General features: G+C 37.8%; 1 protein-coding gene across 7 annotated transcripts in view; it reads right to left on the reverse strand.

Moving 5' to 3' along the window:
* Positions 1–26,002, reverse strand: part of erc1b (ELKS/RAB6-interacting/CAST family member 1b) — a 201,136-nt gene that overhangs the window by 156,156 nt on the left and 18,978 nt on the right. For 5 of the 7 annotated variants that reach the window (XM_084112709.1, XM_084112708.1, XM_084112707.1 and 2 more), the window contains exons 3-7: positions 12,789–13,205; positions 9,691–9,765; positions 7,713–7,868; positions 4,937–5,104; positions 2,872–3,039 (exon numbers count right to left, since the gene is read on the reverse strand). In XM_084112709.1, coding sequence (XP_083968835.1) covers positions 2,872–3,039; positions 4,937–5,104; positions 7,713–7,868; positions 9,691–9,765; positions 12,789–13,205 — 984 coding nt within the window. Of the gene's footprint in view, positions 1–2,871; positions 3,040–4,936; positions 5,105–7,067; positions 7,152–7,712; positions 7,869–9,690; positions 9,766–12,788; positions 13,206–26,002 lie in introns of all 7 variants that reach the window. The other 2 variants (XM_084112706.1, XM_084112705.1) reach the window with 1 other exon arrangement.

Here is a 26,002-nt window from a genome sequence, read left to right on the forward strand (position 1 = left end):
GATTTTGTCCATGACGTCACATAGACTGCAAATAAAAGATGAAAGATGTGTTTCCCTCCACTGTGTAAAAAATATAGGCTGGCTATCAATCATGTTAGACCCCATTTTTATAGCATCAAATTACTTACTAAAACCAACCTTATTGGAAAAACAAACACTTGAACATAAGTCAACATAAGAAAAAATGATTTGACGTGTAATCACATCACATCCCATTCGTTTACATGACGAGGGCAGCCACCAGGGGGCCGATCAAAATATTTGGGCTTTACTTTTCAGGATGTGTGCGGCACGTTTGAAATGTCCCCTTTAACAGGACAGAAGGTTTCTAAAAATGTGAAATGTAGTTTTTCCTAGCTGGATGTAATCCTGCTTCCTCTGTACGGTCTGTCGTTTTCTCGTGTTTGACCCGTGCGTTGAATGGTGTCCTGTTGAGCAGCCCCATGCATACCTTCATAGCACTGTCTCAATGTGTTATGGCCATTAGGAACAACTCTGGGGCAATACAGAACGGATCAGGCACTATAATGGAAACTAAATGTTTCTCTTTCTGTGGCTTGGGAGAGCACTTGGCTTAAAAAAAAAAAGAAGTTCATTGTGCCCCCGATGACTCTGAGAGGCTTTCAGACTCAAACTGTGAAGAGAAGCAAAGCGGTTGAGGCGAAGAGAGAACGAAAACAGCAAAAACAGAGACAAAAACTATTACGAGAAAGATCAGGAAATTATAAGAAAGTGCCCAATCTTTATATTTGAGACACTCTCAAATAAAACCCGGGCTTTCTCCCAAAACAGCAAGTACGCAAGCATGACTTTATGACTATAACCTCTTTATAAGTGATTTAAAAAGAGCTCTCTTATTTTAACCAAAATTTTCTTTAGCCTTTTAACGCATTTACCCTTTTAACGTCTTTAGTGACCCGGAATGTCATTCACTACCACTCCTCATTCATTTTTTTAGGTTAGACATCAACATTCTTAGTATTCCTCAATCAATTTTTTATAAACAATATAACAATAAAAAAATAAAAAAATAATAATGCCCGTTTTCTCATAAATTTTATGTAAAAATGTTATTGTGTCGCTAATGACCCAATGTGTGTAATAGTGTAAGCACATTTTTTTCTGCACAACAATAATCTTTGATGACTGAATAAGTGCAATTCACCTTTATTCGTGACGTTTCACTCATAGTTACCGCAGGCAGAAAACAAAAGAATAGGAAGTATCATCAGCAAAACTTCAGAGCAAGTACTCAAATCTTAGTTTCACTGTCACTTGATGGTGGTTCTAGAGAAGAAGCTGTTAGTGATCAAAATATTGATTTTGAAGATGTTGAAAATGATAGTTTTGAGATTATGTTTGAGATTACGAACAGATGCTGAATGTACTGGGAAATGAGCTCTGATGATGACAGTGATGATTATATAAAACATCTGCTCAAACTGAACGCTTCCAAGCTCCGAAGGTAACAAAATATGCTTTATTTTATTCTTCTGTAACTGTTACTCTAATATCAGGAGAGTTTTATATCATCACGACAGGCAGAGATCCATCCGTGTTAGATATAGATCCGGGTCGCTAAAGACACAAATATGTAATAACGATTGGCGAAACATTCATGCATTTAAATGGTACATAAAACCTGGAAGTACACAAAAACTATTCATGATATTCACAAATTTGGACATTGGATTATGAATAACAATAATTGAGAAAGAAACTTGGAAAAAAGCAAGCATTTGCCATTAAAGCGATATCCTTAAGTCTGAATTAGAAACGAACAAAAAAATTACAACCTTAAAAGGTCTTCCAGGATTGCTATTATCAGTCAAAAGCCACTTCCTGTAAACTATGAGTGCAATTCAAAGGGGTACAGCTATTAGCTATTTAAGTAAACCTACTTCAGTTCTACTTTATAGCAAATGATCCATGTGCTTCTTTGGGAAACTTAATCGTAAAATAACATATGACACAAGTTACAGCGATCTTAGGAGCATGATTTGCAACATTATCCCTGGAATGTCCATTAGAGAGATGCACAACTTCCTGTTTTCCCAATAAAGGTGAGCTCACTGTGGGTTTCGTGCACTCAGACTATCCCTAAGTCAAGATTAATGAGGCAGCGGACGGGGGGCTTGTTTGTACAGCCTATGATCTCAGCGCAGAAGAACTGAAACTGATAGTCGGATGTGACTGCGAAGCATTGCCTCATGGGTCACCATGGAAACATCCTCTGACAGACGCAAAGAGCAGGGCACGACAAGCTTGAAACGTGTCAGTGACAGCTTTGACTTGTGTGCCGATTTCTGTCAAAGTTTGTATATTGTGGAACGAAGTTCAAAGCTGCACCCTAAATACTGACGATGAAAAGCGATGTCGGTGGGAACGGCGAAAGCTACGGCTTCCTGTATATCCAACGTGCATTTGAGGTAGAAGCAAACAGCTGTTGCATGGATATGAAAGATGCAGAACAGACATATAAACCCTGGCGCCCGCTGTTAGCCTGAGGTTAACGGCCTGTGTGTGTCATTTCTGAGAACAGGAGACTCCGTCGCCATCACAAACACAACTTTTCCCTACTTTTAGAAATCAGAAATTTACACAGAGGGATATTTGGTGAGGCTGGTTTCGTGCATTTCGCCAGAACTCATTAAACGTGGCCTAACAGTGCCATCTATGTTCAGGAGGAGGAAATGACATGCGTTTGAAGGGCGCGTCGATGTTTTCGAATGCATACGCTACCGCAGTGGTTCTGCTGGGATCCTTGAAAAGGTTCGTGTCGAACACAAAAACACCATCGAACCTCGATTTTAAGTAAAACACTATTTTGATTCGGTTTTGATGTGAGAACTGATCTGCCACGGCCTTTACCTTTTTCTGCAGCACGTTGACCTTGCGTTCCTTGACGTCAAGCATGTCTTTGAGGTCGTGAATTTCTCCGTTGAGCGTTCCCTTCTCTTCGGACATTTCCTGAATCTGCTTGCTCTTTTTATTAAGCGTGGTCTCCTTCTCTTCCAGACGTAGACGTAGAGCATCGACCTGAAATGCACACAAAATTCATACAGATGCATGGACTGACTCTTAATGTACATTAAAGTACTATTATTCATGACAATGTGCAGGAACACACTAATACTTGGCCAGTCAGGGCACATTAACCATCAGCTAAACTCCTTGAATCACATGCTGGCACTGGTAACACTGGATTATGATAAAAGGTGTGATGATGGACTAAGTACAGAATTAAATGCACACACAAAGAAGCCATTCATGCCCCAGCAACTTCACAACAGCCCAATAACATGTTTGATACAACAGTGCCCCCTGATGGTCAGACAGGGAAACTGCAGCAAAGAATGTTTTTTCCACAAAAAAAAAGACAAGAAACATTATTTATTTAAAAAGCTTTTCTATGTTCAGAGTATAATATAGGCCTACATAAAATGTATTTTATCATTTATATTACTGTATTACAATTATGTGATAAATCTATAGTGGAAGTATGGTATTTTTAGTATTGATAGTTAATTAACTGGTGTTTGTTGATTATACACATTTAATGCCTTACAAACATTTTATTTATTTATTTGTGTGATGTACACATTGTTGGGGGATGTTACTTTTAAAAGTAATGTGTTACAATATTGTGTTACTCCCTAAAAAAAAGTAACCAATTACTTTTTATGGAAAGCAATGCGTTACGTTGCTTTTGTGTTACATTTTCTCATCTGGGCTGGGCTTGTTTGTTTTTTTAATAACAAAAAAAGTTATATTTTTTGGCAAATGTAAAGGTCCTTTTACACCAAAATTGAAATGAATAAACCTCAGGTTGAAGGATATGTAAATTCACGCCTGTACAGTAGAGGGCACAGCTCAACTAAACCTCTTAGCTGTGCTGCCATTCTGGATTGCAGGAGAAGAAAGTTCAACACTCTTACTTTAGCAGTAAAAACATAAAAATGAAACACAAATATGATGTTTAAATCTAAAGGCATTTTTGCTTATTAGTATGGTTAAACTGGATCATCAAAAGTCAGCAGCAAAGCCATTGGTTAATAAAGTGAGATATTTGTGTGATTTAACATTTAAATATTGCAGGTTTGGTAACATTCTGATATTGCATTTCACTTTTTCTATTCATTTTGAATAATACTGAATATTTGTGAAAGTGAGATGAATAAATGTATGCTCACATTTAGTCTAGAACTACAATAACTTGTGTTTACACGAACAACGCCTCTGCACTCACTCCTGATTTCTCTCAACATGGAGACTTGCGTTACTTATTTGAAAAACTCAAGATATTTTGTTGTAAATTTAAAAGTAATACATTACTAGTTACTGGGGAAAAAAGTAATCTGATTACGTAATTTGTGTTACTTGTCAGAACATTGTTGCTGAATGACTTATGCTGATTTAAAAGGTTCTTCCATTTCCTCCCACTCTTTTTGTACAAGTATAAAAATCATTTTTATTTAGATCAATCTGCTTATGAATCATTCAGCCCACTTTGTGATCACGTTTGACCAATTCCAGACATCCCAAGTCTCCCGGAAGTTCCGGGAGTCTCCCGCATGTCGATAGCGTCTCCCTGATGCCCGCAAATCAGTTAAAATCTCCCAGAACCTAGAGCGAGCGAGCAAGAGCGCGCGCACGGCAGAGAGAGGGAGCGAGAGACCTTGCGTGTGTGTGCTAGTGTGGCCCACGAAGCGCATGTAAGGACCCAACCAATCAATTGCCAGTGCGTAGGCTTTTATCTATACTACCGAACCGAATCCCCCCGCCCCCCCCGTTGGAGATTTCTTGACTCCCGAACACCCCTCAACTTTTTTCTTGAAAGTCAGTTTGGTAGAAAAATAATCCATCGAGAACTTCCCATCTTTGTAAATTCTATTTTACTTTTATCCAGCCATGCAATTCAATGCATAACTCTTACCTCAGTCTGAAGGATGGCAGCACGCTGTTCTTTGGCAGTGAGAGACTCTTTGAGTACATCGATGTGCTGTTTGCTGTCAGAAAACTGATTGGTGAGCGTCTCCAGTTTAGTCTGCAGGCCCAAGAGTTCAGTGTCCTTCCGGGACAGATCCTGCTTCACCTGGTCAATCTGTGCAAGACAAACAGTCAGTCTGAATATGTGGAAAACTCTCCAGAAAACTCCTTCAAGCCAGACCTCAAAGCCCCTAAAACACCTTCATCGGATGCAAACACAGCAAAACACGATGAAACCTGTAGTTGTCTCAGGTCTGATTTGAGAACAAAAGTGAAATTTTGTAATTATACGAAGTGTGAAGCCTCATCTAAGACAAATTAAACTTGCAAACTCCTTGAATTAGACTCCTCAAGCAGGCAGAGCATTACCAGGCTGTTTTAGCACATAGCAATTCCTGTGAAGAGAAGCACTTGATGTATTGAGCTTAAATCAACTTAGCAAATATTCCACAAAACACTCATGTTCATGCTTGCAAGATACGCAAACATTTGAATTAGGTACAAATTTAAATCCATTTTTACACACAGACAGTAAACAAAGAGTTAAGACACAATAAAACAGACAACACGTGTTCATCTGCAAAGAAAAAGACAAACATCACAGTCTTGACATTCCCAGCATGCACTGGGGCAGCTATAGCAGGTTAGCATGGCCTAAAGCTGTAACTCTACTGGCTGCCAGTCACCCTAGTGAAAAAAGGCGTGCGCAGGCACAGATGGAGAGAGAGACAATTCAGAGTGATAGAGAGAGACAGACTCAAGCCTTGTGGACATTAGTGCTCTCAGCGCTACTCCAACCAGCGCTACAACAACAACAAGAGGGACAGGAAAAGAAAGAGAAACGGGTGAAAAGTATCGTGGGAGTCTAGAGTGGCATCCGACCTCTCAGCACAGCACTGGGCGACTCTGCTTTCCTGATCAGAGAAACCTTGGGACTTTCAAATTTACCCATCGGCCCGAACCACTGCCGCCCACTGATCCTGCTATTATGACCACAGGCGGCCACTGAAAACTAGTCGAGGCTCAAAAGCTAATATTTCTGAACAGTTCCCTTCACCGCCCTGGACCTTTTCCATCGTTCCCTCCTTTCCTGATCATACTTGTCAAGCAATGCTACTGTTTGTCTTTGTGTCCAAAAGCACTTTTCCCATGAGTTCTTTAGTCAGTGGAATATCGTGTTCTGTTCAAGTTGAATTTAGAATGGGAAAAAAAGACTGAGGTGGTTAATCAGTGTAAGCCTATAGTGATCGACCACTAATCAGAACACTGGGGAGATGGGATGCACTGATTAACTATAAGAAAATGTTTATGGTAAACGAAATAAAGCTGAAATTAAACAATATATAAATAATACATAAAAACTTAAACTTATAAGAAAATTTTACCTTTTTCTAAAAACTTTTAAGAATTTAATTTTAATTTTATTTTATTTGAAATATTACTTTGGCAGCTAACTGAAATAAATATATTTAAGTTGAACAAAAGTACTAAAATTACTGATTGAGATATGAGATATTATATATATATATATACACACACATTTTAATTTACAGTAAAGAAAAATACTGGGCTAGGCCTAATTTTATGTTTCTAATATAAAAATAAAAAAAGTCCAACACCAATATAGTGAAAAATATATCATGCATCCTAAGAATATGTCTGAAGATTACATTTTTATATCTATTTTATTATTTTATTATTACTTACACTATCACTATACAACATATGCAGTATCAATTTCGACCATTGGGGGCGCTTTAATTTTATGCTGGGATTTTTTTTTTTTTTTTTTTTTGCCCATTTCTGAGAAGGCAGTATAAATAATGTATGACATTAACATTTAAAAAATTATCCAACACCTCAGGGCTTCTGTAGATCAAAGAGAATACACTGAATCTCTTGCAGGAAAAACGCCCTAAGCTAAAGGGCCGGCCCGTCGGTCAGTCAGTGGGCTTTTCTGAGGTTAGCGTGAACCAGAACCCTATCTGATGTCTGAGTGGGCGGGACGTTCTCTCTGGTGAGGGAAGCAGAGCTGTGCGAGTTCTAAGCCGGTTCTCTGGGTGTCTTACGGCAGAGACCTCTTGCTGCAGCTCAGCCGCCCGCTTTCTCAGCTCCTCGCCCTGCGCTTCGCTCTGCGCCAGCTCGTCCTTCAGTTGCTCTACCTGTCAGGAGAGGGCGCTGTTACTGCAACAACCACCAATCACCATCCAGCAGCTCGCATGCACGGCCTGCGGCCAATCAAACACCACCCACGTTCACGTGATGCCGTCAGCGTTACTAAACCGATCAGCATTCACCGCACAGGCCATGCGATTAATGTCATTCAAAAGGATATGTAAAGGATATGTCTCATATGTATGTGAAAGGTTTCCTTAGGAAAAATATTATACATATAATTAATAATATAATAATAAAAAAAAGAAGTAAAAATATAAAAACAAATTAACATTGTATTAGCTCAAGATAAAAGTTAGTAATGATAATAACATAATAATACGATGAAGAAGTTATCAAGACAACTTTGACCGGATAAAATGAAAATGTGGACAATTGTATGCTTATTTAGCTAGTTGCGATGCACACCATATCATATTACAGCGCCACAAGACGCCTGCTAAAATTCAACATCAACCTAAATCTGCGATCAAATAACACACGACCTGCACAGGTTAAAAAAGCACCGTAACAAAACAGTTGTAATGCCCACGAGCCACAGGTTCTACCTTGTTCTTCATGAACTTGGAGTGACTGCGGTAGACCTCCATCTGTTTCATCTCCTCCTCTCTCTCCCCTGTGCTGAGAGCACCGTTTGACTTGAGCATCTGTATCTCGTCCTCCAGATCCCTCAGACTGCGCTCCAGAGAACTGATCTTAGAGTCCTGCAGAGATCAGAGAGATGTTTGAGGACAAGGTGCAACACTTTCAGTGCCCTACCTAAGGAGCTAGATGCTTCTACAGAAGTGTTTAAAACTGGAGTCAATCCTGAAATATGATCATTTTCAAACAGGTTTTCCAAACACTTTTTTCAATTTAACATTGTTATTAAATAATAAGTGTTTTTAAAGTTTTCAATTGGGTGTGTGTTACACATAAAAATATGGGAAATGAACATTCAATATTGGTTGAAAATTAAAATAATGTTAAAAACAGCTGATAACTGATATGGTATAGATATACTGTGCATCTCTACAAATCTCTGCTTTAAAACATGTTAAAATATAATCTAAATAAACCCCAAATTATTGAAAAGTAGTGTAAAATTACTGACACAACATGACAGTTTCAGGAATACGAGTAGGTTTTATTAATATTAATATTATTACTATTATTATCTGTTTTAGAAAGAACACTTAAGTTAGGGATTTAGGGTGTATTCACACCTGACTTGTTTGGTTCGACTGAATCGAACTCAAGTTCGTTTCCCCCCTGGGTGCGGATCTTTTGGGCAGGAGTGAATACAGCAATCGCACTCGGGTGCGGACCAAACAACCGAACCGTGAACATGAACCGACCCAATTGCAAAAAGCACTCCGCCTTTTTTGACAGGGTCAGATTTTTACCATGTAATTTGGGGTGATGAAATGCCTCTAGGCTACATTAATCTGTGATCCGTCCGGACCAGCTGCCACACGGTTCGGCACGCATGTGATTCGCGGATTAACTACTAAATTTAACCATCATAGAGTGAAAGTTTATCATTTGGATGTGTTCAAACAATTTTAAAACGCAAAAGAGACTAAAAACGGGACTTGCGCTTTACCCGAAGTGCGCGCACACAGAGAGAGAGAGAGAGAGAGAGAGAGAGAGAGAGAGAGGCGCGTTTCAGACAGTGCTCGAACAACGAATTGATTCCTCTTTTGCGTTTCCTTGGACACACATGCACACAAAATTATGTTAAAAACTCGTCTACCCATCTCGGCAAGTATTTTCTCGGTTATGTCATAGTTGATGTTTGTTATTTTTTTCGGTCCATGCATTCGGTCTTAAAGTGACAGCACACACCCAATAGTCCTACTGTTGTCTGTGTCATTTAATATTAATAAAATAACAAAATACAACTTAAAAAAAGATGAAACTATATTTAATTTCTTCAGTGAACAAAATAGTGTTATTTTACATTTAGGCTTAATAATTTCTGTAGCCTACCTGAATACTACTGTTAGACTTTGTAACTTTGTTATTTAGTATTTATCTCTGCTTGTAATTTGTGTATTTGTACTTATTTTATTACTGACTGTTCACTTGTTTTTAATAATGTTTGAACTATCAGTTAAGAGCATGCTCTCTCCGCCAGAACAGTCTTGCAGCACATCTTCGTTTTCGCAAAATCCTAATTACAACATCGTATAGATGACATTGTATATGATGCTCATTAGTTTCTTCATATTGTGTTTTTAGAGAATAACACCAAATCAGTAAAAGAACAAATATTGCATTATGAAATATCTCCATGCTGAGCCTGTTTTTGCACTTCCTGCTTTTCCCTGCTTGAGAATTCCTGTCCAATGAATGGACGACCTTAGCACACGTGTGGTTTTGTTTACAAATTTTGGTTCGCTTGCAAAAAGAGCAGTGTGAAAGCAAACCGTACCAAACTAAAAAAATCAATATTGTATTTGGTCGTGACCAAAGCAAGTGAACTATCGGACTTTCCTGGTGTGAATACACCCTTACTCACAACACACACAAACACACACTTGCCTTCATCTCGATGACAGTCTGCAGGGCCTTGGTTTTGGCAGACTCTGGAGCTCCCTCATACCGTCTATGGAGATCCTGAGAAGAAAACATGAGACGAGGATCATGAGGTGAAACCACAGGATAATAACGGCCTCCTCTACCGCCAGCCATCATTTGATGAGGATCCATACCACCCCACATTATGTCCAGCAAAGAAATGATAATAAAACAACCCCGACTTCTGATTTTAGACAGCCAAATCACAAACTCAGCACACTGATGTCGCTCTAACTCAATTCTGAGGAAGGAGAGACACTGGGTTGAGTGTTTTTGCATGACTGAGTCCTTTATGAAAAAGATAATGTACCGAGCAATCGACAAATAGAGTGAATGCAACGTCCTCTAAACAAAAAGAGCGTGCACCCTCCGGGCAATCAAAGACCTCAAAATCATCATTCAAACACAAAATATGGACACCAAAGCCTTCAGATATGAATGCACATGAAGAGAGAGAGAGAGAGAGAGAGAGAGAGAGAGAGAGAGACAGACATGTAGAAAGCTTATGGAAAGCAGAGCAACACTTCAGGGAATTTAATTGTTGAGAGCTGCTGTTGCACAACACTCATATCTGACAACATTACTATCTATTCAAGGATGTTTTGACTGCTGCTAAAAAAAAATAATAAAAAAAAAATCATTAAATTATCTAATTTGGGTTTGAATTTTTTTTTTTTTTTTTTTTTTTTATGGGTTTGAATTTTAATTACATTAAAGATATTTGAAGAGAAAATAATTGAAAGTGTGATTTAGTTTTACATGATCCTTTTTCACCGTCTATCTGAATTAAACAGGCTGTTTTTGCCACTGTACCTTTAAGAGTTCTGTATGTAAATAAGCTCTTGCTGAAGGAAGCTTTAATGCATCAACCTCTTTTAAAGTGCCTCTATTATTTTTCGAATACTATACCTTTCATGCAGTGTGTAGCTGTTTGTGAATGTAAAAATCTGCAAAGTTTCAAAGATCAAAGTGTTCAAAAGGCTTCCAGAACTTTCTTCATGCGACACATCAGCATTTGATGTGCATCACGTGGCGTCAGGAAGAGGAGCAGGTGCGCCGAGCAGACATACCGAACGCAGACTCTTTTCATGAGTAATCCGCTTCATCTCAGGTTTGTCTGCAGCAACCCGAAGTTACTGTAGCAATATAGTTGTGCGTGCATATAAAAAAGCACAACTTTGCCGTCAGTAAACGCTTTAATGAGATTCTGGAGTCTGGGGGGAATTCTTCAAACTAGATGTCATTATACAGTTCTGACCGACTGTCTGCAAGGGTTTGAATCCACCCAAAATCAGTACTAAAATTTAAAAACCTCAGCCACACAAAGTGAACAACAAATAAAGTTGTGTCTCCAAAATGAGAATCAATTCTGAATCGCTGAAATGAGTCGTCAGTAATTCAGTCTCACTTCCTGTTACACACCTACGTAAACAACGTAACAATATTGCATAATGCCAGCCTGTGGTCTTCATTGGCTGCTCATTCTTATTTGATGTCTTTTTTTATGTTTTTTTATGTTAATTTAGAAGAGTTTCTGTTATTTTGGGTTTTTGGGGGGGTTACATCATGGTAACGAGTGGAGCATGAGCTTAGTTTGAGAACAGATCTATGCTAAATGCCCTATATCGCCTTACTCATTCAGCACTTGCTATGCTAATCAAAGCATTGTGTAACCAATTAGCATGTTTGCGCCATTTACTGAAATATACGTTTCAACTACTAGAAATATTTAAGTTGAGAACTTGAGATTACATGATCATTTTAAGTTAAACATATGAGTTGGCTTACTCAAATATTTCAAGTTAAGAGCAATTAATATACGTAATATAAATCTGTCAGTTTTGCTTAAACTGAATTTCTTAACTAAGAAGTTGTTGATGTAACTGACTACCTTAAAGTTTTTGAGTTCTGCTGCTAACTTATTCAGGTTTACAGTGTGATAATCTTGTCAACGTTTTCTTTTCGTAATTTTCGTGAGGTACCTTTGTGCGCAAACGCTCCCTATAAAGTCACTGCCTGATAAGGGCAGGGAGACAACATGTCAGCTGCCTAAGCTTTTGGACACAGCCATAGTTAGAGTTGATTGTGCCATTTCATTAACTGGCCACTAGATGTCACTGTTGCCAAAGTTCTGTTAATGGTCGTCTCAGAAGATGCCTGACAGAAATACAGAGTGAGAACGCCAGACAGAACTCCTTTCAAAACTACCTAAACCCCTAACAGCATTGAATCTCATTCTGAGATGAAAAGATGAAAGGATGCATACAGGAATAAAACAGTTGCATGATTCATCAAGCACATAAACTCACATCCTTGTCAGTCCAACTTAATAGCAACTCGCAACCTTTACGGTATGGTTGTATTTCTGTCAACAAAACATGAATGTCTCTTATTTTACTCATAAATCAAAAACCACTGAGCTAAAAGCCCATTGGAAATTCCCAAGGGAACCCTTGACTCAAAAGCTAATTCTCTTTCATGTTAAGGATTATAAACTGAACAGCTCTATTATGCAACAGATCTGACTTGAGAAATTTGTTGAACTTGAATAAACATCAATCAGATCCTTCCACAAGATGAACTACTGAACTACATGCGATGACTGCGTCTTCCACCGCATTAACAGTTTCTGCACTCGGCAACATCTGTGTCTCCTTTCATCAATGTTCTTGTCAGTCTCACCCGTTTCTATAGCAACAAATGTTCAATGCCTTCAATTTTTAACAGGTTTCCCTCTCTCACTCCCTCTCGGTGAGCTTGCTCGTCCGGGCACAGTTTAAAATGACTAATCTAGAGCCCTTGATTCATCATCACCATAATTGGGAGTGCAAGCAAAAACATTTGCGAATCATCATCATCATCATCTCTGGAAAAAAATGACCAAGCATCTTTCCCAGAGCAGCTGTTTAATGTGAGCATTTACTGTTATACAATCCACAACATGTTCCGAAGGTACTAGGTGAAATAGGTCATGCAGTTTTGTAAATACTGATGATTAAAGATTGCATTACTTTAATCACTACAATGATTAAAGGTTGCATTAGTGCTGTGCTCTCTCTCACCTCCCTCAGCAAGGCCGTGTCCTTCTCCCTCTGCTCCAGAAGGCTTTCCAGGTGATGGATATGCATCTCGGCATCGGCCAGCCTCCGCGTGCGCTCGTGGTCCTCCTCGCTGGCCTTGGCCGACAGCCCTTTGCTCTGCAGCATCTCCAGGAGCTTCTTGATGGACTCGTCTCGGGCGCAGAGCGTCTGCTTCTGCGTGTCGATGCGCAGCTCCATCTCCTCCAGAGTCTTCCTCAGGAGGAAGAGTTCCTTGGCCTGCCGCTCGTGCTCGCCGTGCAGCCGCTGGAAGTTCTCCTCGGTCAGCTCAGCGCTCAGGGGCTCGCCGGGACCGACGCTGGAGTCCTGCTGGAACAGCTGGTTCAGATCCCTCTGGATACGCAGCTCATCCTGGAGGGCCTGGATGGTCATCTGGAAATGCTGCAGAGTAAACAAATGAAGATGAGATAAAGGTTGTGTAAATAGCATACTAGAAATACTACTATTCGGGCTATATTTGGTATATGTGATATAATCTAAAAAAAAACACACACACACATTTTAATACAGTATATTAGGCCTGTCAATTTAATTAATAAAAACTTTATTTTAAGGTGCCCTTGTTACAGTGTATTTATACAAATAAGTACTGAGTAATAGTAATTCACAACATGTACTTACTATGTAATTAGGGTTTGGTTTAGGGTTGGTTGTTTGTAATTATGCATAATTTACTGTTATGGCTCTAGTAAATGTGTAACAGGGACACTAAAATAATAGTTACCAAAACTTAAAAACAAATAAATACATAAACAAATAAAAATAAAAAGCAGATCAAAAAAAACAAAAAACATAAATAATAGGGGTATAACGATACACTCATGTCACGGTTCGATACATATCACGATACTGAACTCATGATACAATATTATTGCGATACTCGAAGACATACGATAAAAGGATGACAAAATATGTACTGTTGATTAAAATGCTAAATTTGATTACATTGTGGGTGTAAATTAATAGGCTTCGGCTTGTAACGCAATGCACAGGACAATAGTGACACCAGAATAATAGTCATGATTCTGAAGCTAAAATTATTTTATATATTTAAAATAATGTAGCCCACTTTTTACTGGTAACATAAGACATTTGGCATTATCAGGACCCACAAATATTCCCCCATTGCATTATTATACATTATATTCAACACTGAAACTCTGTAAACTTGAATTTTTTCTCACACAGTAATTTTTATTTTGGGTGAACTATACACAATATATATTGTCACTATCCACGATACATATTGTTGCATTTTTGTATTGCGATATATTGTGACACGATATATTGTTACACCCCTAATAAATAATTAAATAAATAGAAACAAAAATAAATTGATTAATCAAAATAAAGAAAACATGCATAAACCTAAATAATTACGTATGACATTTAAAAAAATCTAAATCTAAATAAATAAAAACAAATATAAATAAGAACAAACAGAAGTAAAAACAAATAAATAAAACCCAAATAATAAACAAATAGAAACAAACATAATTAATTGATCAAAATAAATAATACAAATATTTACAACATTTAAAAATAAACAAATATAAAACAAAACAAACATAAATAAAATACATAAAATAAATACATAGAAACAAAAAAAATCTATTAATTAATTAAAATAACTATAAGTAAAAACTAATTAAAACCTAAATAAATATGAATGGCATTTAAAAAAAAAAAAAAAAAAAATATAAATAAATAAAAACAAATTTAAATAAAATAAAAAATATATATATATATATATATAATAATAACATAAGTAAATAAACAAACAAACACTACTACAAGCAACTCGCCTTGCCTTTATTTAGACAACCATGGCATGGCAGGCTATGATACTCATTTTAATAATTCTCTTTAACCTTGTATTTCTCCTCCAGAGATTTCTCAAAACACTACATCAGCTGTAAGGATCTGCTCGGGACACTGAATCTCTGGGGGTTGGAGTGATTTTCGGGCTCTAAAGACAGACGGTTATTACTTCCACCTGGAGCAGCTCTCTAGAGACCCGGAGTAAATACAGGCCACTCTGAACCACAGGTCCCAAAGGACAGGGACACATGCTATCCGTCTATCTCAGAGAGGACCAAATAAGCAGTTTACAAGAGCTACACTGGAACAAGGAGAAGGTAACTGAAGGCGTTTGGGAACTGGGAAGGCCAGAGGGCATGAATTTAAGAATAAATCGCTATGGTTACTGTGCCCTTTTCCCTAACACTGTAGGAAAATGTTACAGCCCAAAATAGGCAGTATGATGATAACAAGACAGAAGGTGGTTTGATTTAGGCAGAATAATAATATTCATATTTTGTACATGTTTTTGTCTGAATACAGCAACAGGTGCTCCTCCATGAACTTGTGATGTGAGACAGAAGATGTGCTGTTAATTTCCTTTTAAGCACGATAAACCAATTTACATACAAGCTTCAAGAAAACACCTGCTTTTGGCACATGACATCCATACAACATGCGCGCACACACACGCGCACGCGCGCACACACACACACACACACACACACACACACATCTATCTTTGAGGACATTGCAACACAATGCAATCTCTAGCCCCTTACCCATCACAACTAAGTGCCCTACCCGAACCCTTACCCTAAACCTACCCTTAACCTAATTATAACCTTATCCCTAAAACCAAGTCTTGACCCTCAAACAGGCCTTTAAAGGGGTCTCAGAAAGTAAGGACCGGCCAAAATGTCCTCACTTTACTCTCTTTGTCCTCACTCCAATGGTCTAAAACTCAAACTGGTCCTCACAAAGATATGTGTACAAGTACACACACACACACACACACACACACACACACACACACACACAATAAAGCATAGTCTAATGAAAAAAAGTGAATCATGGTCATCAGTAAGAAGCTTTGAATTATGCACACATATACAGAAGGAAACACTGATGGCTGTATTACTCTGTAAATATTTACTTTATATTCTCAACAGTTTCTGATGGCACCACAGAGACAGGACTCTACATTATTCATTAGTCTCCTCTGGCTGCTGTTATCTCTGTTGTGTGTGTGTGTGCATTCGGAAAAGAAAGAGTGAGAGAAAAAGACAGAAGGGAGAGAGGTAGGGACAAAGAAAAATGCATAATGTACTTGTATATGGATACAGTATTGACTGCTTTTCTAACTGTCATATTTGTTCATTTTAATAATAAATAATATTTATAAATAGTATTTGTAATTAAATAATCAGCAAATAAATATGTAAATGTAAAAAATAAAGGTAAAATAAAGGTAAAAATACATTTAAATGAATAAATAGTATTTATAATATAAATAATTAAATGTTGTTTGTAATTAAATAATTTGCAAATAAATATGTACAAATAAATGTAAAATTAATAAAAAGTTAAACATAAAAATTATAAATAAATGAATAAATGTAAAAATATAAATAAACAAAGGTAAGAATAAATAAATCAATTTAAACAAAAATAATCAAATAAAAAAATAAATACAAAAAATAAATAGGTAAATAGATTTAAAAAAAATAATTTCCCCTGACCTGTTTACAACTACAGGCTTTGAATTGAAAACTGAGGTAGCAAACAGGATGCAGAATTGTAAATCAAATTGTATTTTCCAAAAGTTAAATTAAAATAGAATGAAACAGTCAATGTTATTAGTAATTGAGTGTAATCTGTATTCATTAAAAATATATTTAATATTGTGCCTAAAGTATTATTAGACAGCTGACAAGAGTCAAGATAATGCACTTTATTTCTCTTTTGGTATTATATCTACTATAATTGTTATTCTTATGAGTCATAATGGCAGTACAGATATTATTTTTATTTTAGTTTATATTCGTAGGATTATGACTCCACAATATTAAGGAATGTGCATTCAGCTTAAGTATTAACTGTCAAATGATTTGTCTTTGCACATGTTTGTCCCTCAAAATATTCTGTTTTGTCATAGGTTATTTCTTTTATTATATTCTTTGTTCATTGTTGTTGTTCTGTGAAAAAGCAAAAACATTCAAACAAATGTGTAAAAAAAAAAAAAATCTGTTACTCGTTTAAATCTGTTATTTTGACTTTTTAAAGACTTAATAATATGAAACATCTTTCAGAATGAGACCAGATTCATGCAGTGCTTGTGAAATCACTTCTGAAGAGCAAGACTCGGCACACAACAAAAATCAATATGAAGTATCAGCCAGCCTTTAACAGGTCAAAACGAAGAGAGATAAAACCTTTGACAGGACAAAGCAGGGATCTAACATCTTAAATCTTCAGTTTGATCCTTTACTTTATTTTACCATAAAAGTGCTGTGTGCGCTAAAGAAACCTAAAAGGCTTAGCAGGGTCAGGCACTGAGGTACAAGCTCTCAGAGGCATGATGGGACAACATGGTCGAGACAGAGGTGAAAAGAGGCAGATATTCAGTGACAGACATGAGAACAAACTGCAAACAAGCCTCCATAGTGTAGTGAACGACCTAAACAATGTTACAGGAACCGCTGTACTATAATGAAGTGATCATCTGGCCTGCATGCTTTGCTCATGTCTGATATGATGATATCACATTAAAATGGCAAAACCTAGGACTCGCAGAGGTAAGTCTGAACGCCTCCAACAGGCGCAGATCCCGATCAGACACAAATATCAGATCGATAGCAATATCAACAAGCCATTTATCAGAGTACGCAGTGGTTTGGATTTCTCTCACACACATTGATTGCATCTTGTGCAATTTCTTTCCACTCCATATCAAGCCACATCACACATCCTTCCTGGTGGAAAGGTTTGTCCTATGTCTTGTTCTGTCTCTAATCTCCACTCCTACACTTTCAAGCAATCTTTCCACCCTAAAGGTATTGGGATTGACATTTCCTGCAGATATTAAATTCAGAGGCGCCCTGTTTTACCCACCGCTGGAGATGCATGGATCCCTTCTTGTTCCAGGTGATGAAACTTTATTTCAGAGATGCTCCGTATCAATGTTGATTTTCAGAGTGAAACCATCACCAAATTACAACAGAATCGGGCGTTAAAAATTAAAAACAATCCATGGCCATTGACTGAAACATCTGGAGCATGTGCACTAACCACTAATCCACAGCTGTAACTTATCTAAACTACTCTTGACTAAGATAGCACAGTAGGGCATTAGATTAAAGATAGATTAATGTCTATTGTCAATAGTGTCCTGAAGCATAAGTCCCTTTCAAAGCAAGCAGATGTCCGTTGCTCAATTCAGCAAATTCGCATAATCAACGGAACCTGATGCAAAATCTGTGAGGGCAAAATCCTTGCCCTCACACAAAAATCCAGATCACATGGATTCCTACTGACTAGATTTCACACGGAAATTTGCCAAACAATGGTAAATGTTATCACACCATAATGGAAACAAAATATTTTGGTATTCAATACAAGATACTCCTTATCACATTCAAAGCACTCCATGGTCTTGCCCCACTCCCTATATTTCTGATCTCATCCATACCTACTCTACCCTGGTAATCCAGAGTTCTCGCGAGAGCACAAGTTGAATTTGCTCAGCGAGTTTACTCTGGTGTCGAGTAATGATGCTCATTAAATATGCCCCTCAATCTGAGCTGCACCAATCACATCGGGTTATCTGATATAGGCGGGCCAGAGGCGAGCTAAACAGAAGACGACAGCGCTGTGACGTCGAAGTCATTAGTAAACATTGCAAGATGGCTATGGATGAACACCAGTTGTTTGAAACGGCTTTGGCCGCTACAATGAACGAGTTAGACTTGGCCTTTTATCTAAAAGAGGAACAGAAGACGGCGCTCGAATCGTTCCTTTGCAAGTAGTGTTGTCAAAAGACCCGGTACTTCGGTACCAAGTCGGTACAAATTTTTTTTTAAACGTCACGGTACCAGGTTTTCTCAAACCCGGTACTTGATGCGCGTGCAGTTGCGTCCTCTTCATAAAAGCGCTGATGGCGATCGGCGGTGCTGCTGCTGATGTGGTGCTGATGTTTTTGCGCGTGCAGATACGTTATTTCAAATGGCGCGCGGCAAGCGCGCTCATAATAGAAGCGGCGCGCTCGCTTTTCCATGCGCGTTCATGGATGCATAGCAACGACAGACGCCACGGGAGTACAAACGCTTGTGCGAACTGCGCTCTCCATGACGACGAGGAAGTGTGACATAGGCCTATTAATTGATTTCTAGCCCTTGCATTAGCTTTACTACTAGATATATTTATGGAGATGAGAAATAAAAAGCCGTCATTAATATCAGTCCGTCAGAAAAGCAGTTCTAGTCTTATTCTTGGCTGGATAACTCTTAGCAGGTTTAAAAAGCCCTTTTAAAGTTAAATATGAATACAGTTTTGGATTAAATAAAAGTATAGTCAAGTCAAATAAAACATTTAATCTCCTGTATAGTTTGGTAATGCTACAATAAGATACCATTCATTAACATCACTTAATGCGTTATCTAACATAACACATTGAGTGAACAATATATTTTTACAACATTAATTAATGTTTGTGAATGTTATTTAATACAAACACTTGATTGGTCATGTTTGTTCACTTCATTCATTGTGCATTAAATAATGTTAACAGAAATAATGTTAACTTTTGATTTTAAAAATGTATTTTTAAATTAACCCCTAAAGGAGAATAATTGCGACAGTATATAACTATTGTTTTTTTGTTAGGTCATTTTATCTAATGTTATCTAACAAATGGAATCTTATTGTAAAGTGTTTTTAATACTACAGTTTCCATCTTTGTAACTGTGATATACACTTTAATATAATTATGTAAATTTAATCTAAATTAAGCTTTGGTACCGAAATTGGTACCGAGAACCGTGGATTTTCACTGGTATCGGTACCGAATACTGAAATTTTGGTACCGTGACAACACTATTTGCAAGAAGGACGTTTTTGCTGTTTTGCCGACCAGACACGGTAAGTCTAATCTACCAGTAGACGGAGTCTAATCTACCAGTTAGCTCCGCTGGTAGCTGGGGTTTATTGTTGTGATTGGTCGTAGTGTTATCCAATTGCGTGCAGTGAGATTTTCAAATGCATGCTTGGTACCGCCCCTCGAGCTGGGCGATTTTCATTAGTCGATGCCAGACCATTAATCTTTCAGATTTAGGTCTGGATTTCCAAGCTATACCTACTCCTCAGTTCGCACACTTAGATCCTCCAATAATGGTCTGTTGACGATCCGTGGGCACAAACTATCATCGTTTGGTGGAAGGGCTTTTTGTATCGCGGCCCCAACTCTCTGGAATTCTATTCCCCAACACATCCGCGACCTTTCATCATTACACGATTTCAAAACCCACCTTGAAACATCTTTTTGCTACTTGTTTCCCTGACTCTATGATCTGATTTCTATGTTTATGTACCTCTATCTATTATGTTATCCATCTCAATTTATTTGTGTTGTTTCTATGTCATGTTTATTTGTACTTTATTGTAAAGCGACCTTGAGTTTTCTGAAAGGCGCTATATAAAATAAACGTATTATTATTACTATTATTATTACAATTAACATCTGCTAGCTGCTAGTGGGGTGATTTTTATACCTGAGGCCTTAGCACTTTTATTTCACGTCAGTATAAACTTTTATCGCTGATGCCAGCATTTGCACTTCCCTTTTCCAGACTCGAGGGTCCAACACAAGACTGACCGCACAGAACACAGACAGTCCACACACAGTCCAGACAGTATGACAGACAGCTGTGCTCAAGAACTACTGATTCAAGTCCATGGCCCGAGGGTTGAGCTTCAGACTGATAACTCACACAAAGCTATCGGTCAGCCTCAGGCCAAATACTCCAAAAGACTGCTTAAAAGAACAGACCACAGTGGAGAAAAGTACGTGTGCAGGACAAGAGCTTGTTTCTATAGCTAAAATTTGAAATCATTCCTACCAAGTTGTATGGCAGAGACAAGCACTCCTGCTGTTATACGACTGGCTGGACATGAACACCTAACCCACCAAACACTCAAAACTTTCAGGGAAAAAAAAAAAAGGTACAAAAGCTGTGACGGTGGTCAAAATATATACCTCTGTACCTTATTTACCCCTAAAGGGTGCATATTAGTACCTAAATGGTACATATTAGTACCCTTTGAAAGGGAAACACCCCAGTGACTGCTTTTGTACCTTTTTTCTGAAAGTGTATCCATTAGCATTCCCATTCATCATAGTGGAAGCTGCAGCAAGAGCTAACAGGATCTTTCTATTTCCCTCCACGTGTTTTTTTTTTTTTTTTTTTGTCTCACTAGAAGGATCAGTCTATCCCGGTCCAGCCCCCACATATGGAATGTTTTCAGGAGAATGCCAAACCACAGAATGCAGCGGAGAGGGAAAAAAAGTTTGCTGAGGAATCCACAGGATATTTAAACTGCGATGGGATACTTAGAAGCAGCCCACAGTCTTCAGAATGAACCTAAACTAAGGGTAGACAAGAAGCGATGGGCTTTGTTTTCCTAATAACAAGATACAGAGGCTGTAATCTCAAGCATGTGCAACCTCTGACCCTTAACAACCTTCCAGCATTCCATGAATGTTAGTTGGGCCTCAATGAATGACCTGAGCTGCTCGGCCAATCAGCACAGACTCGTTCGGCCCGTCACAATGCTTTGGGCACTAACATGTTCCAGAGAACAAGTATCCCACACAAAAATGCTAGAGCCACACCTCCCTTTTACACAGCAAATTTCATGGCATACTAGGAGGATCCAGTTTGGTTAAGAGACATGTTTCATCTTACAGAAATAACCAGAACTGCACTTTCATGAGTATCAAAGAAGGTCTAGATGTGTCTGACATGCATGTAAGTCAGGAAAAGTGTAGATCATTTAGCATTATACATTTTGTGGTAACTTCACTGAAGCACAAATACCCATTTAAAATCAACATGATGATAAAAGTCGATTACATTTACTTTTTTAAATCACGTTCAAAAATAATAAATCGCTCTTCCTATGAAATGACTTTCCTCTCCTGCTGACATCATTAAGGCCTTGAAGACTTTCTAGTGTTGCGTAGTGTAGGATGGCATAATTTTGTAGGCAAACATGGAAGTTAGTATCCTTCAACAAAAAGCAATTGATCAACCAAAGTTCATGATTTTACAAGATATCTTCACAAATTAACTCAACTTCTAATAATTTTGAAGCCTAAATACAAATCACCAGAAGTAAAACACACAATCACACCTCAATGTCACCATCATTAAGTTTCTGACACCTCTTTCAATCTTTATTTAAAATCTCCAAGCTGATAAGTCCGAGTTAGAATAGTCCACAAGATTGTGAGTATAAACACAAAAAGGCTGTAAAAGTGTGAGTAGATGAGTTTGTCGTGAAGACTTTCAATGTCCCAGACAACCTCTGTATTCACATTCAGCTACATGTTGGCAACTGCCTTTTTCAAGACACGAAAAATGACACGTGTGGTTTTATTGATCTATTTTATGTTGTAGGAATACAGCATGAAAATATCTAGAGATTGTTAACCACAGACCTTGTTTCATGCATTTAACCAATAACCCATTGACTTTGGGACAAGCACCGTGTCTGGATGATGCTAACCAACAGCTAGCTATAGATATTCAGGCATTGCTTGAATGTGGTCAGGCTCAATCTGGTGTATAACTTCCCCTTTTAACAATCCAAATAACTTCAAATGGATAAAAAGTCCTGTTCTATATTGTTTTTCCTCACCGTTTAGCTCAATATAAGAGGTTGCTGACAGCAATTCAGGTTGACTTTAACACAAATGCACAAAGGACAATAGTTAAACGATTGGTGTTTTTCCACCGCTTGGCCTGCTTTCACTGCAAAGCGTGCTGTGCTATTTCCTACCCGGTGAGGCGATTCTTCACCATGGATCGACATCATGAATAAATCATAGCGAACGCATTAATTAATTGATTTCCATTCTCTGTGTGCGCCCAGACTAATGAGGAAACCCAACGGCAAACCAACAGCACACAGAGGCAGCGGTATCAGGTGACGGAGCTGAACCTGAGGTTCACAGATCGTCTCCGGCACGTCTCAGACATCTAACTATAGTATCTCAAAGCTTAATGAAAATAATCTGTGTCACTCACTTTCATTAATCTCTTTTAAAAACTGTGAACAAATAGAACACTGGATGGTTTGGGAAGAAAAGCAGTCCGATTATGTCTACATAATACATCAAACTCTTATTTTAAAAGAGCAAACAGGAAAGGAAAATCAGATTTTCCGTCATATGACCCCTTTAAGTCTAGACCTCTCTAATTATCTCAGTTCTTCGTGTCTGTCTGTGTCCGAGCCTCCAACTGGGCCGCTGCTGTGTCCTGATCGACTCGCCTCGAAACCTTCCAGTAGCACAATCAGAACATCAGGTCACCGTCGCAACACAGGCCCGTCATTCAGTCCCACTGTACCAGTAAGAGCTCGTCTCCAGCCTCGAGTCTGAGAATATCAGCCATCTGTAATATTCACACATGCATTGTACGAGGATCTAGCTCATTCGATTCCTCACTCATTTAAATGTTTGGTCATCAGATGACGAACTTGCATCAGTTTCATCGCTGCATGTCATCGTTCATGAAAGCCGGTGTTGAACACTCTTCATTAAAAGACATATTTCACAAACAAATGCTACAATATGCAACATTAAATTGACTCCTGGTGATCCAAGGACAGTCTGTATGCCACACTTTTTCAAAAGCAGTATTCAAAATTGATTTCAGTGGAGTTGTATTAAAGGAAAAATGCCACAGTTTGATTCAAAGGGCTCATTGAGAAGCAGGCCGGCTCTTGTGGAGGGTCTGCTATTGCAAGGCAACCATGGCAACCGAGACTTGCTGTGTCATGAAGCCCTCGAAGGGAGGCAAAGCCAGACGACTGAATGCGATTAGGTAATTAACCAGATGTGAATAAGGGAGGGCATAATTGGATGACAATAATCATTTCAAAACAGACATTTTCAATTAGAGTAAATCAGAAGAGAGACTGCACGTTAAAAATTAAATTTTGCTTGGTTTATGTGTGAATCAAAATTGCAAGCCAGAAACTTCATAAAAAGATGGACCAGATGAGAACACACACACACACACACATATATAGCCTATATATATATATAAATATAATATAAACTATATATATATAGTATATATAAGGTGTATAATGTATAATATATAAATATATAATAATCTTATTTAAATTTATTTTATATAATATCATTTTTAAAGATATATCAAATAAATGTTATCAAATCTTTATATAATTTTGATACATTTTTTTATAAAATAAACGAATTAAATTTGGTATGACAAATGCCACAAAATGAGAATGAGATTTTGAGAATTAGATTAAAATTGCAATTGTGAAAAAAGTAGCATAATTTTCATGAAAATAAATTAAATAATGAAAAAAATAAATCTTGTTGTCCTGTAAATAGTCCTCATTTTCTTTATTATTTTTTTCTTTTGATTTTAAAAATGAATATAACCCTTCACCTGGGATGAGGAACTGATAGGGATGTGTCCAGTCATAGATAAACCTACAGCAGGTATAAACACTTTGAAGGGGGGAGGAACTCCTGCTGACTGACAGGATCACAAGGGCTTAATCTTAATGAAGATGTCAGAGGGGCCATCTGCACAGTCAGTGGGGTTTTGGGAAGTAGTGGACAAAGAAATCCTGCCCTTTCCCTCTCCCTTAGTAGCCACATACAGCATCCAAAAAAAGCAGAAAAAATCCTAAAACAAGGCTTAAAAATGTCTGCCTTTTTCCATGCATGGTCCCTTTAAAAGCTACATTAAACTTTTCAATACCACCTCTTCTTTCCTCTCTCTCTCCCATCTGTTCCCAATGCCTCTCGTACCCCAACGTTCTCACTGTTTCCCTCACATGTGAACTATCCCGAGTGAGGTAGAGCAGGACAGTAGTGTAGAGGATGTCTGTGTAACCATATGCAAGGATTCTGTTCATTCCACACCTATCCTGCATGACCACACTCCATATAAGGGCCGCCGCGTCTGCCAAAGAGCAAGCGCCGCACAGACCCGTGGTGAGAACGGATAAAAATATGATTGTTTGTCCCTGCATTCTTTCTTCAACACTTTTACTACATCGCTCTTGAGATGGCACAGATAACATGACTCAAACATTGTTAGACATTCCTTAATCAGCACAGAATGCTTGAGAAATAAAATAAGAATAAGCAAGCAAACAAGGCAAGCCCAAAAAAACATTTTGTTCTTTGTTCTCTTGGTGGTTTTATAGACTTGAGAACGGTTTATTTTTAAACTTGAGCTCTTCAAGAGAGACAAAAGTGTTGTGGGTTGTTGTTAGGGTGTTGCGTTTGCTAAGGTGTTGGGAGTCATTTTTAGTGTGTTATGTGGTTGCTAGGGTGTTCTCGATGGGTGGTTGCTTACTGGCCTAAAGCAAAAAAGCACAGCTATGATATTCTGGCCTTTTTTTATTGTTCACAGGCAACAATTATACGCATGATCACTTAAAGGACAAGTTCGGTATTTTACACTTAAAGCCCTGTTTACAAATCGCTGCAAAAGATGCTTTTCAACAGGTTTTATCATAGTTTTTGTCCAAGTTTTGTTTTGTTTGTGTTTGACAAAAACTACGATAAAACCTGTTGAAAAGCATCTTTTGCAGCGATTTTTGTGTGAGCATATCAGTGAACACCCCTGACCACTCGGTGAGCTTCACGTCTTTGTAAACGAAAGTTTAATGCGTTTTTTGGAAGGATTGTTCCAGTGCCCATAGGCTCCCATTCTGTAGGTGGGGGGGAGAAGCGAAAGAAACCTAAAATTCTCACATGTGTCCAAATTTTAATCTTAACCGTTCTATTTCATCAGAAACGATCTGTAAACAGGGCTTTAAGTGTAAAATACCGAACTTGTCCTTTAACTTATAGCACAAAACAAGCCGTACAATGAGAAGTATCATTCATGTCTGTAGTACTGAATGAATTATGCACTGAATTTAAATACTTTGGGTTAGTGGTTTGTTCAAATCTTCAAGAAGTAATACTAGCAATATAAGCATTTATAAATATAAATTATAGTAAAATATAAACTTTATTATTTCGTTGCAGCCAATATAAATGACTAAATTTAAAAATATATATATTTTTATAAAATGTTATATATTATTTCATAATCATCATT

The sequence above is a fragment of the Abramis brama genome (assembly GCF_963993115.1).
Source record: "Abramis brama genome assembly, chromosome: 4".
Taxonomy (NCBI): domain Eukaryota; kingdom Metazoa; phylum Chordata; class Actinopteri; order Cypriniformes; family Leuciscidae; genus Abramis; species Abramis brama.